We start from the raw sequence: 14,825 nt of genomic DNA on the forward strand, positions 1-14,825 counted from the left end.
TCCAAAAGGTGGCAATAACCTCTGCCCATTTTTCACAGCCAAGAAAGAAACAGATGAGATGGAACAAAAACAAACTGAAGATGACAACACCAATAGATTCTGGCACTGACGAGGGCTTATGTGAGGGGTTAAACAGAACCCACATCTCCAGCTTAAACAAATACGAAGACATTTTTATCATTCATAATGTCTTGAGAGAAATAGCACATAGTATGATAGTGGTCCTCTGGGATATATCTCTAGCTGTGGTTTGGTAGGGGGGAATACTGAACCACTTATGACTAGGAGGTGATCTAGACAGGGACCATCTGGGGTGAATTACCTGGCAGAGGTCTGGGTGGGGGTAATTTAGGGTTGCTGCTAGGTGTGTGCACACTGCAGATCTTGATAAACCCAGCCATTAGCATGATGAGAGCAATGCCCAGTAGAAGAACCACCCACCAATGCCCCTGAAACACAAATATTAAAATGAGATGAGCACTGTAAGCGATAAATCATATTGGTGAGTGAAATACCATTCTCATGTCTTTTTACAATGATTAAAGCCACAAAAAATGCAGAGGAAAAGTAGTTAAGGATAACAAATGAGACACTTGCCACTATCCACTGTCCAATGCTTGTGTAAAGCTCAGGGTTGAAAATGGCCTTCTTAAGCCTTGCCAGAGGGCCATCAGCATCCACCAGCCTACACCTCATGAAGACATCGCAGTAACCTCTGAAATCATTACAAGGAGAGCCAGGCGGTAAGGTGATGACAGTATCGTTAAAGCGATGAGCCCATTTCTTTGAGCTAGTGCTGCTGCAAGTGTCGGGCTGACCTACAAAGACAAAAAAAAAGAAAGAATGGGATTGGTATGACTTAAAAGATTAATGTTCATTTTTTTATTTATAAACATATTTAAAAAACATCTTATATAATATACATTTTTGTGCATTTACTTTAGGGGAAACTTTTGAAAATGTTTTATGACAATTTAAAAAGGCTACATGCTGGAGATTTGTTGGGGTCTGGGCTGCAAGTTTGAGAAAACGGTCAAAAACGGTGTGTGTTACTCACCCTTTGACATACAGCACACATGACACAGCTCTGTCTCATTTTTCCCCTCCTCAGTGACACAGGTGCAAGCCTCTAGATCCTCATACATCTGACAGATAGAGCCAGAGCAAACCTTTAAGTGAAAGAAATGATATTCTCAGACAAAATGTCCTGAAACAAAGACAACTATTACACATACATATGCACACATACAGTGAGAAATACTGGAAGCTGGGCCAACATGATTCTTGACATTAAGTCTTTTTATAGTCTTTTATTCAGTTCTGAAGCAGAGGAAAGGTTTTATAGGCAGGGTACAAAATGAGCACACAGGTCATGATGCAGCACCTACCCCATTAAGGCAGACTTGTCTTTTGTTGTTGCACAATGTAAGGTTTGCTTTAGGCGCTGAGGTGGGGCACTGGGCAGAGTTTCCATTGCACATGCCTTGAAAAGCACACTCAGAATCATTCCTGCACATCACACCGCTGTTCTTAAATCCGCATTCTGACGTGCAGCATGGACCCTGACTAGGACTGTAAGAGAAAAGTACAAGAAGAAAAATGAATGCTTGGTTGCACTTATTGAAAAAAAGTGTCAAATGAACAACAAATTACTGCTAATAATACAGTATAAGTAATGCAACCATAACCTCTGATGTTATATAAAACAAGTCCAAAGTTTATAGTAAAGGTGAAAAAAAAGATATTTCAAATAAACTACATTGTATATGACACCAAAACTGTTGTCAGTCAAAGTAGACTGTTAGATGGCTGTATAATTCTAATGGCTATAAAAGGTTATAAGATTCTAATGAACAGATGTTACAATATTAAAGACAGTGTTATTTTAGCAACATTTACACACTTTTATAGTATGTATTATAGGGATGTAACGATTCACTCAACTCACAATGTGATATAATTCGACATACTGATTTCATGATAAGATTTTTTTTTTTACAAATTGAGATTTAAGACAAAATATAAATGAAAAGGTATCCTTTTATTAGTGCTTAGACGAAATGCTGCAGATTTGTGACCCCGTCTATAAAACCCCAGCTAAAGATGCGTAATCTAGCTAATTCTGAGATTAATAGCGTCAAAGTTGTCATAGCCAAGAAAAAAGTTGAAAATATGTCATTTGCATTAAGTGCTGTAAATGAAAGATTATATCAAGGGATTCCAGATACATTTATCACATTTTCATTTATAACATGATAAATGATGACATTTTTTTGTGCAAAATACTTAACTGTAGTTTTTCTTCCTAAGCATTGGTTTTAATTGTCTCTGGGTCTACTTCAATCACCTGCTGAATCTCACATAATTCAGTTCAGAAACTTATTTTCTATCATTACAAACTCCAAAAAGACTGTAATATCAATCCACAAGAGTGCCAGGAAAAGCAAGAAAACTGCGACTTTAGCCGGGTTCTGATTTCTGTGAGTATTTTTTCTTGGCATCACAGAATTATTATTTTGTTGTTTGTTGCTGAATATTCTGCTTATTTTAAGGACTGTTTATGTCTGTTACATGTCGAAATAATTCACTCTTTGGATTCTGATCATAATGAATTGGGTTGATGAATTATCTGAAGTGAGTCTGCGTAAATGAGAAAATAAATATTAATAGTCTAGATGTTTTAAAAATATAATTTTTTACATTTGATTATTACATTTCTGTTTCTCTAATTTTTTGTGTAGTGCCAGATTTAGGCTAATCCAAATGTTGCACAAAACCCAAAGACATGAATAAGATTATCTATCTAAATTTTATATATTAATTTATATATTAATGACATTTTCTACTGATACTTCATTTTACTAATAAGTTATACAAATCATAGAGTTTACTTGGTAATTGTTGTTACACTCAAACTCTTGTGATTCCTCTCATAGCTTTCAATGTTTTATGCCTTTTGGACAAACGCTTCATAATAATTAGACCTGTTTTACAAAACTTTAAGAATTTTCTCATAAATGTGTCATATATTACTGCCAATAGGACAATCTCACCTTTAATGCTGTATATGGCACATAGTCAGGATAATTATGTTTCAAATGTTCAAATCTGTTGCAGTTTTAAATAAGCTTTTCTTCACATTGAAATTTCTGAAATGAAGCAAATCTTTGACATGGTCTAACTCAATATTAAAGATATCAAGGTTATTTTTTTTGCAGAATGTCCTTTACATTATGCAGGATGATTTTATGTAAAAAAAAAAGACTTTAGCTGGGCTTTAACAGAGTGAGAGACATTTCTTTGTGAAATGTCAAATAATAAAAAACTAAATTGACATTTTAAAACAATCCTCAAATCAAATACACAAATAAAAGAAATCTCTTATAATATCTCTCCAGCCTGGCCTGTGCTCTTTACACTTAAATTCATTCAAATTAGAGGCAACCACTGTATTCTAATCACAATACTAGCATAAATGCTACATACATGCAGCATGAGCAGTTTTTAATGTACATTAGATTGTATAATTTTGTTATACAATATAGAATATTGTTATTTAGCTTTCATTTTTTAATATTTCAGCTTAAATTTATTTATTTTCGTCTAATCTTTCTATTTTATTTTACATACAGATAATGTTTAGTTTATATAGTGTATTTATTTTCAGTTTATTAACACTAACAACTCTGGTTAAACAGACTGTTCCAGATCTTTTTATATACCTGCATAAAAAGCCTGGATCTGGTCTCAGTTTACACTTCAGTTCACCTGGCTCATTGGCATCATAGCAGCATTTGTCCTTGCACTGATCCCTATAGCCACAGTCACACTGTTCATTAGCCTCAACCAAACCATTACCACAGATGGGCTGTCCAGATTCTGGAAAAGAACAAAACAGTTTGAGAGAGAAAGAAGTCTGCCGCCTGATAAGGGCTGGTGCATTCAGTTTTTTGAGACTTTAATGAAACATTCCTACAGATCAGCGCAATGAGCTCATTACAATGACAGTTCTTCCTGGAGCAATCTGGGGTTAAGTGCCTCACTCGAGGCCACCACTTCGATAGCTCACGGTTCGTTTCTGGTTACCAGCCCGAGAGCCTTAAATGCTACTAAACACAAATATATGACATACAAAAATACATTTTAAAAAATTGGACATAATGTACTGGATTTTACCTGTATTTTGAATTGAGAAATTCATTGCATTGTCTTTTAGGGTTAACCAAAATATCTGTACAAATACTGGATATTATCATGGCAGAAAATAACCAGTATATATATATTCTACTAATTCTGTTGTCTGCGTTCAATTAAACTGATATGCTCAGGAGGTGAGAACCAATCAATGAGCCGTTTGCGCATTAGTTCCACCCACTACTAAGAACTCCGTTATTTTTTCAGGAAAACAAGAAAATACAACAAACAGTAAAATACAACAAAGAATATCGTTTAGCACGTACATGTAGCGCGTCAATTCTGCATGTATGTAAGACTCGCTCACTCTCTCTCTCTTTCTCTCTCTCTCACACACTTTGCACATGTGAGAGAAAGTGACGGCGAGTCGTGGGCCTTCACACTATAGCTCACGGTACGTCAAACACAGGTGCACTGCGTGTCCATTGAGAACTGCTTTGTTCTTTATCAATCAAAGCTGGTCACGGGGGGTGCTGCACTTGCTATCTTTCTATTCACTTTTGCCGTTTAACTAGCGCGAATGAGACGAGACAGGCACTGCGGTCACGTGTGGTGTTTGTCAACGCGCATTTAAAGAGAAGTGAAGGTGACAGCTCGGCTAGTATCGATACTTAGAGAAATTAGTATTGGTACCGTTCAACATATAAATATGTATATATATATATATATATGTGTGTGTGTGTGTGTGTTTATATTTTTGTATATATTTGTTTTTACAGTGGATTCGTGTATGAGGTTAAAATCTCACCAACAAAGCAGATGGATCTTTTCTTTTCCAGCACTAGGCTGATATTGAGAATGCTGCAGATGGAGAACTTGTTGTTGTTGAACTTGTCTCCTGATGTGGCTCTGGCATACATGATGTAGTTGCCTTTTTCTTTCTGGTCCTGAGTCTTAGACTCTCCCGGAGTGCATTCACTTCCTGAATCATGCTGGAAGACAGAGAAAAGAAGACAGGTGTAATCTGTAAAAAGCATACAGACACGCTCAACATATTAAATATACCAGCAACTACTGCCCTGCAGTGTTTGCCTGAAGCTAAGAAAGGGCTGGAAACCTGGTCAGTACCAGAATGAACAAGAAAAAAAGTTTTGCTTTTGGAGGTGTTACTAAGGCCAGAAGGGGGTGCTCTCCCTGCTATATGTACAGGTAATGCACCATTACAATGATGGGGACTGGACACAAAATAATAAATAAAAAATTGTTAAAATAAGGTCCTGGTTCTCTGTGTCATTAAAAATCTCAGAATCCTTATTGAAATGAGTAGGATTGTTATCCTTCTCAATTCTCTCTGCTCAGGCATTTTTTGTCATTTTAATATTCCTCATGTACTCATACTAATATAATATTCCTGTTTAAAAACCCATCAGTTCAGAATAAAGCTGGTTTGTTGGTCCTAAACTGGTTTAAGGAGTCTGGCCAAGTTAAGCTGATGTTCAGCTTGCCCATACTGAGAGCAGATAGCAAAAATTTGACATCAGGTTATTCTAAAAGACTAGCTAGATTAATTTGTTCATAAAGCCTTCAGCTGAGGTGTATATTGTCTACTGCTAATCTGTCAAGGATGCTACACATGATTCAGTGAGAAGAACTCACCGGAGAGCCGAAGTTATGTCCGACTTCATGAGCGAAGGTGATGTGGGAGACTTTAGGGGGAACGTGTGAAGCATAGTTTTGCACTGTGATGATACCAGTGTTCAGAGACTTCATCTTCGTATCGGTGAACACTCTATACTTTTCACAGATTCCACCAGAGCTGCCTGAAACCAGACAAGCAGAAAATAAACAATAAATGAATCCAAAATTTAAAAAATCTCCATGTGATGGTAATATTATCCTCATCATTCTTAACCCACTGGAGTCTAAGGGTATTTTTGGGGCCTGGAGAAGTTTTGTCATGCCCTGACATTTGTGCTTTTTTCAGTTTCTTATAAATATCTAAATGGGTAAAGTCTAATCTCACTGTAATCAGCACAAACTGGGCTATAATAATAATATGTGAAATGCATGTATGTTCATGATTGTGTTTTTGAGAAAAAAAAATATTATGCGTGGTTAGTGAAAAACTAAAAATGTTAAAACACTTGAAAAGGCCATAAAACACATAAAGAACAATGGTTCCCCGGGATTTTTGAGAACTGGAGCTTGTAGCCTAGAATTTTTCTTTCTAAATTATGTGAAAATCATCTTGTTTACTCACTCACAGAAAACAATATATTGATTTAAATTTTCTAACACACTTTTTGTTGGTAAAAGTCATATGTGAGTAGGCGTCAACTATATGAATATCATTGTGATTTACACCTGAGAAGACAAAGGCCTGCATAATGAGCTGCATAATGAGCCTCTCATTCAACTGTGCCACTGTGAGTGAGGAGTTACAAGAAAGAATGTGAGAACAAAATAAATCTATATAATTTTATGTTTGTAGTTTATTAAGAATATATTTAATTATCCCACAACATAATTTAATATCCACTTGGGGGAGCAGTTAAACAGTTTATTAGAAACAATCAAAGCTGACTTTCAATCAAATTGTTTGGCATCATTACTCCAGTCACACAATCCTTCAGAAATCCTTTTAACAATCTTATTTTCTACAAAAAAAAAAAAAAAAAAAAAAAAATATATATATATATATATATATATATATATATATATATATATATATATATATATATATATATATATATATATATATATATTATTAATGTTGAAAAGAGCTGAGAATATTTAGGGGGAATAAATTGAAAGAAAAGTATTGTTTTTACATTTGTTACAGTTATCTATTTGTTACATTTATATTATTTACATCAAGCTTTTGAATGGTATAATACTGTATATTGTTATTGAAACTTCATAATGTTTCACTTACATTTAGTCAGGAATTACAGTTTGGAAAAAGTCTTTGGAAAAAGTCTAACTAGTAAAATGTTTACACGTTATGTAAAAACTAGTACAAGTATATAAATAAATAAAAAGAGACTTACTCATGTTTATGATCTCTGCTGAATAAAGTGCTTCATTCTTTTTTTTTTTCTGAGGAAATCCATTTCTCAAATCCTTAACCACATCACATCTTTTTGGGGTGATTTATGTCTTATTCCTCTCATCGCGAAGCAAACAGTAAAATAAAAAAAACTTGAAGAACAGTCTCGCTACTTTATCTTCTGTGTGGGTGTATTCAAGCCGCGCGCTTCAGTTTGAATCTGAATAGCGCGTTCAGCGCGGGGGTGTGGTCACATTAGATATAATGAAGGGAGACATGAAAACAGACATCGCGTTGCTTTCATATGGCTTACTTTATCACAGAATATCTGTTTTTGGCATCACTTGTTTAGTTTAAAAATAAACATGTCAAGCTTTCTATAGATATCTCTCTCATGTCTTTTCGTTGAGTATTCACGGAGTTACACTTCATTTTAATTACGTGTTTGTACATGACGATCAGCGGAGACAAAGGCTGCAGACAGAGCACCTTGTTTGTTATCTTTATTTTATAAGTGCACAAAGTTTTGTTGTTATTATGTCTGTATCCAAAAAAAAAGTAGACCCTTTACAGATTCGATTGATGTATTGCTCTTATCTGTACGATTAAAACTGAAAGTGTCATTTAAGTTCTTTTCGGGGTTATCAGGAGAAAATGACTCAAAACGCATATATTCGTTAATCGACTCGAAAGGGTTAAGTGGCGAAATCATAAAGAAATTAAAAGAGCAATTACAATAAAAACAACTTTGTATACATTCTTTTGCTCAACTCATACACATTTCTACAGGACGTTCAAGTGAACTTTAACTTTTTCTTCTTTTTATTTTTCTTTACTTCTAACACAATTTAATTTGCAGAGCCAGCTATAATTGTCCAAATAGTATAAAAACTGTGGCCCTTTCATCCCAACCATGCTGGCACAGCAACACTGGCTCAACCAATGATTTGGGGTTAAGCCAAGATGATGTCTTTGTTCAAATGATGGAAGATTTGGAGTGGGAAATATTTGTTTGGTGACGCTGGTGTCTAAACTTAATAAATCAGTTAACACTGAGAAATGTAGAAATGAAGTGATCTCACAGAAGCTGTGGCTCAGATGTTTCAAAAGTCACCTTCTGATCAAATTAGAATAAAGAAAACAAATGAAGTGTACTGGCAAAACAACTCACAAGCCAGGTGGGCAACAAATCTCTTAAGAAACTTTATTACAATAATTTAGAGCTTGAAATTTGTCATCTCAAGCTATTGTTTTGAATGGAAAAAAGCTTGAAATGAAATGGAGGCATGTTGTAATTCAGCCATTCAAATGTTTTATCACAGATTATTACATCTGAACAATAAGAGAGCCTCAGCATCCAATCAGAAATCAAACTGCTGAACAAACTATACAAAATACACTATACATCACTTATTAGTATCAAATTGTAAGCATGTTTGAATTAATTTTCTGTTATGTTCCCTGCCAAACACATGCATACAAACACAAAAATGTTGGCTGATATTAGTTTATTCACTCAGCAATTGCTGCTGTCCCTTGTGACTAGCCAGAATGAGCCCGAAGCAGCAGACTTTAACAATGAAAATTTACCTTTATTTATTGAAAGGATGTTTGTGAGTAGGTGTTTGTTCCCCCTTCAAGAACAGTGTTTAAGTGTCAGGGTGTTTTTTTTTTCCTTTCTAGAAAGCTTTTTGATTTGAGTGCAAATAAAAAGACTCTATCAAAGACTTAATTCGTACTTTTTGTCGAATTACCAACATTATTTACAGATTTTAGGTATTATTCAAATTCATTGTATAGATATGAGCTTATTTGGTGCTTAAAAATATTACTTAAGAGTTACTGAATAAAAACTAATACAAAAATTTAACAAAACTTTAATAAAAGCTTACATTATGGAGAAACTGTTTATGCAACAAACTATGCATCTCCATGTTAGTGAGTGTTTGGACACGGTGTGGCTGCACTGTGTGAAAACAACCAGCCTATAATGGTACAAATCCACTCACTCACTCCAAAAAAATCCTAAACAGTCTCTCCACACAAGCAGTTCCAGACTATGATGACATATTTTGTGAAAGTCCCACCCATTTGTGACACTCTCTGCCCTATTAGCATATACACAGCCCTAAATGAGAAGCTGCAGTCCACCATTACTGTTCTCTTGTTGTATCTGCTGGAGGTACAATGTCAGTGCCAAAGAGCCATTAAAAAAAAATTGTTGTATGTTGGGATGCACCAATGAACATAGCAGTCTCCATAGACTGCTTAGGACATGTGGTTAACTTTCATTTTTAAAGAAAATGTCCCAAAACCCCCCCGGAAAAGTCCTATACCTTTTCCTATACCATTTTTCACCGGACTGCCTCACAAACAAGGGTCAATTCAGTGCTGGAGTCGTGCAAAGATTGATTCTGAAATAAATAAGGACAAAAATCTATTTTATACACCATAATTTCCGTTTCTATAACGTGTGAATATATCCTCTATCATATTCTACAACAAAATCAATCAGAGCGCCTCGTTATCACTAGTTTTATTTTGATCTCCCAGGTCCGCTATTTGCTTATAGCCCGCTAGCATCGGCAGTATGGTTGCTGCTAATCGCACTTGCATTGCTAGTACTCTATTCACACACATTACCATTGCTTTACTCACTACTTGCTTTAATGGCGGATGTCTACCTTTGATTGCAGGTGAGGACACGTTCGAGCTGCATTCAGCGTAGCTCGAGCTGGAGGCCATGGAGAAGCAGATTCGCAACCTTCTTGCGCTGGAAACCTCCCGGGCTGATGCTCACAAGTCCGGGGTAAGTATACAGCACACTGCTAACAGTCCCACAATGTTTACTCTGTGTGTTTCTCTGCACAGGCCCGGTGCACCCAGAATGCGATCTTCCCAGATGTCCTTCACTCCGGCGCCGGGACACCACAGACCCTGGGTGCATCCACAGCGAAAGACGTGAGCCAGGCCCTGGGCGACGACTTCTCCCTCTCTGGTCTTCGAGATCTCCACCCGGAACCCTCCGCGAGACGGGAAGCGACGCTGTGATTATCGGAGACTCCATCGTCCGACACGTCCGTGCTACGTTAACCGAAGGTTTACCTGGTGCTCTTGTTCTCAATGTTTCTGCACAGATACCCGCGATCCTGATGGCCAACGAGAGCTCCAGAGCGGTCGTGCCTCATGCCGGGGTTAACGACACCACGCTGCGGCAGACGGAGACGCTGAAGTGGGACTTCAGGAGCCTGATCGAGACGGTTCGCAGCACAATGCCCGCAGTGACGATTATCGTGTCAGGACCACTGCCCACGTTTAGACAAGGACACGAAAGATTCAGTAGACTTGTTGCTTTACATGAATGGTTGTTGTCACAGTGTAAAGAACAGAAACTGCTATTTGTTAATAATTGGAATCTTTTCTGGGAGCGTCCTAGGCTATTTCGCGCTGATGGCCTGCACCCAAGCAGAGTCAGAGCAGAGCTACTCTCTGACAACATCTCTAGGACACATTGCTCCATGTGACTAGTAAGACAATTCTCAAATAACTATTATGATGATTTTTGTTCTACACGCTCAAATGATAGAAGTACTTGTGCTGTCCAATCTATTAAGACTGTGTCTGTTCCCCGAATAGTGAGGTCAAAATATAAATTTAATGTAGGATCTAGAGAAAATCTTATCGTGATTAAACCAGAAAAATGTAAAGTAAATGAACAAAAACTATTTTTAAAGTTCATAAATATTAGATCACACACACCCAAAGCAGTTATTGTAAGTGAAATGATCACATATAATAGTTTTGATGTACTCTGCTTGACTGAAACCTGGCTAAAACCAAATGATAGTATTGGTTTAAATGAGTCTACTCCACCAAACTACTGTTATAAGCATGAGCCCCGTCAGACTGGTCGTGGTGGAGATGTTGCAACAATATATAGGGATATTCTCAATGTTACCCAGAAAACAGGATACAGGTTTAACTCATTTTTATTTAGCAAAGTGGCTAAATTAACAAATAACCAGACGCCACCTAATTCAAATATTCCATCAACGTTTAATAGTAATGACTTCATTAATTTCTTCACTGATAAAATAGATAACATTAGAAATACAATTGCGAATGTAGATTCTACAGTGTCTAATACTTCAGTTTCATCCATCGCACTCAAAGATAAACTGCAGTGCTTCACAACTATAGGACAGGAAGAGCTAAATATCACTGTATCTAAACCAACAACATGTTTATTAGATCCTGTACCCACTAAATTACTGAAAGAGTTGTTACCTTTAGCCGAAGAACCGCTTCTAATATTATTACCTAATTGTTATCTTTAGGTCACGTCCCAAAGCAATTTAAGCGGGCGGTTATTAAGCCTCTTATTAAAGGTCCCATGACATGGATTATTTCCTTTTCTTTAAATGCTTTTTAATGTTTCCTTAGTTGTACTTATATTGTTAGTATGATTCTTACATTTAAAATTTAGAAATAAAAAGCATTTTTATATCCTGATATTAGCCTTCTGCCTTGAATGCTCTGTTTGGAGGGGCGGGTCTACTGTGCGACTCCGAGTAAATGACAACTGTTGTGATTGGCTGACATCTTTGCATTCGAAATTCATATTACACGTGGAACCCCTCTCAAATATATATATATATATATATATTTTTTTTTTTATATTTATTTATTTATTTATTTACTATTACAGCTGTCGAGATTAACAAATCGTGGAAGTGTTGATTATATAATTATTTTTTGGATCTTTTCCCATCACATGAAAGGCTGCAGTAATGAGCATTGAGTAAACATAGTCTGTTTATCGCGTGAATGCAGTGATCTCATCATTTTTGCTACACGTTTTCTCTCACAAAATGCTTTCACCACAACTAACAGCAAACACATGAATGCACCACATGAATACAGTAAGAGCTTTGTTGTGCAGCATAACAGCATCATTCATTGTAACGGCAGTTTAGGCAAGAGTGCAGATATACTCAAGATGTGTGACAGCTCCGGAAAAAAAAGGGAGCGTTCTTTTATTGCTTTCTGTAATTAAATCACAATTTAAATAACAGATTTGTTTCATGCTACTAAGAGAAACAACGTGAAGTTGATCGTTTAGTCACTGGCTTGATTCACTGATGCATAAACAGTATTAAACGATTTAAAGAAAGTCTGTATGAACTTGAATGATTAGCTACACATCAAAAATCACTGATCACAGATCAGGCATTAATGAACACTGTTACTTACTGTTTGTGGCGGTGCTGTCGAATCCATATCATAAAAGTCTGTTTGTAACACCTGTGTTGACATTGCGACTGAATTATATGTAAATATTTGGGCGGGCTAATCAGAGAAAGACATTTCTCCTTATAACGTCACAAGGAGGAGATTCAAGATCAGCCTGTTTGAGCTTCCATTTTCTCAAAGGCAGAGAAAGATAGCAAAATCTCGATTTACACCGATTAGAATTTCTAGAAACTTGGGGACCATATACAGGCTAGGGGAACTCATTATAATGTTAAAAATCCTCAGAAAGTGAAATTTTCATGTCATAGGAACCTTTAAGAAACCTAAACTAGATCATAGTGACCTGGCAAATTATAGGCCTATTTAAAATCTTCCATTTATGTATAAAATAAATAAAAAAAAGTTGTGTCTGCTCAATTGAGATCCTTCCTGCAAAAAAATGATCTGTATGAAGAATTTCAGTCAGGTTTCAGGCCCCACCATAGCACAGAAACTGCACTTGTTAAAATTACAAATGACTTGCTTCTTGCGTCAGATCAAGGCTGCATCTCATTGCTAGTTTTACTTTATCTTAGTGCTGTGTGCGACACCATAGATCATGACATACTCATAGATAGATTACAAAACTATACAGTTATTCAAGGGTAGGCTCTCAGATGGTTTAGATACTACCTGTCTGATCGCTACTATTTTGTTTATTTAAATGGGGAGTCAGCTCATTTATTACCAATAAAATATGTAGTGCCACAAGGATCCGTCCTAGGTCCCTTTCTATTTTGAATATACATGTTGCCCCTTGGTAAAATTATTAGAAAATATGGGATTAGTTTCCACTTTTATGCTGATGATACTCAGCTATATATCTCAATGAGACCAGACTAAACTTCTAAATTATCTAAGCTAATAGAGTGTGTTAAAAAAGTAAAAGACTGGATGACCAATAAATTTCTCCTATTAAATTCGGATAAGACAGAGATATAAATTATTGGACTAAAAAACAGTACACAGAATCTTGTAGATTACAATTTGCAACTAGACAGATGTACTGTTACTTCCTCTACAGTCAAAAATCTGGGTGTAATATTAGACAGCAACTTAACCATATTTCCCATGTTACAAAAACTGCATTCTTCCATCTTAGAAACATTGCCAAGCTACAAAACATGTTACCAGTTTCTGATGCAGAAAAGCTAGTTCATGCTTTCATGACCTGTAGACTGGACTACTGTAACGCACTTCTAGGTGGTTGTCCTGCATCTTCAATAAACAAGCTACATGTAGTCCAAAATGCAGCTGCTAGAGTCCTTACCAGGTACCAGGCACTGGCTACCTATTAAATTCCGTATCAGTTACAAATTATTATTTCTTACCTATAAGGCCCTAAATGGTTTAGCTCTTGTGTACCTAACTAGACTCATACCACGTTACAATCCATCACGATCCCTAAGGTCTCAAAATGCTGGACTTTTTTTAGTTCCTAGGATAGCAAAGTTCACTAAAGGAGGTAGAGCTTTTTCACATTTGGCTCCCAAACTCTGGAATAGCCTTCCTGATAATGTTCGAGGTTCAGACACACTCTCTCTGTTTAAATCTAGATTAAAAACGCATCTCTTTCACCTAGCATTCGAATAATGTATCTCTTAAATTTGTGACTGCAGTTGTATCTGACAAATGCACCTTCTTATTCTTTAGCATGGGTTAAACTAATATACACATATACACAAGCTCCAGTCTGGATCCATTACACCTGAGAAGAGATGATGCTGAACCCTCAGAGGACCTCAGATGATGCTAACCCTGAATCAACAAACAGAACTAACAAATATTGCTACAAGTGTAATTGCATCATATAATAATTGCTGTTAATAATGTTCATCGTCTGGCTGACTACGTCTTGTATAGATTTTTCTGAAAAATCCTGTCATATGCACACAAACTGGCAGTCACCACTTATAAGCTACTACTAAATATTGTTGAAACTTAATTTTCTGTTAAGTTGCTTTGTAATGATTTGTATCATAAAAAGCGCTATACAAATAAAAATAAACTTGAATAGACTTCTATTATGTTAATAAGTTTAACCCTTGTGCACTGTTCGATTTCTGTGTACACCCTTTATGGAGCGGGTCAAATTGACCCTAATTGGATTCAATACAATTCCTCAAAAATCACACTATGAAAAACAACAAAGATTCAGGTACAAACTGAAAACTTTTATTATCAACATTTGTCAAATAGTCCCCCAAAAATATATCTGAAGGTATGATTTAATGAAAATGTTTTTTTTAACCATTTTTAAAGATATTTTGTTTTAACAAAATTTGAAAATAAACAGTATGCTGACTTGTTTTGCATATAATTTTTTTTTTTTGCTTTTTTTTTTCTTAGA

General features: G+C 35.9%; 1 protein-coding gene across 1 annotated transcript in view; it reads right to left on the minus strand.

Annotated features, from left to right (window-relative positions):
• LOC113051523 (disintegrin and metalloproteinase domain-containing protein 10-like) overlaps positions 1-14,825 on the minus strand; it is a 71,562-nt gene that overhangs the window by 2,274 nt on the left and 54,463 nt on the right. Inside the window, exons 10-16 of the mRNA XM_026215350.1 lie at positions 5,791-5,954; positions 4,943-5,126; positions 3,723-3,879; positions 1,389-1,572; positions 1,058-1,169; positions 598-818; positions 323-449 (exon numbers count right to left, since the gene is read on the minus strand). Of these exons, the coding sequence (XP_026071135.1) occupies positions 323-449; positions 598-818; positions 1,058-1,169; positions 1,389-1,572; positions 3,723-3,879; positions 4,943-5,126; positions 5,791-5,954 (1,149 nt within the window). The remainder of the gene's footprint in view (positions 1-322; positions 450-597; positions 819-1,057; positions 1,170-1,388; positions 1,573-3,722; positions 3,880-4,942; positions 5,127-5,790; positions 5,955-14,825) is intronic.

Source organism: Carassius auratus, chromosome 32 (assembly GCF_003368295.1).
Source record: "Carassius auratus strain Wakin chromosome 32, ASM336829v1, whole genome shotgun sequence".
Lineage (NCBI taxonomy): Eukaryota > Metazoa > Chordata > Actinopteri > Cypriniformes > Cyprinidae > Carassius > Carassius auratus.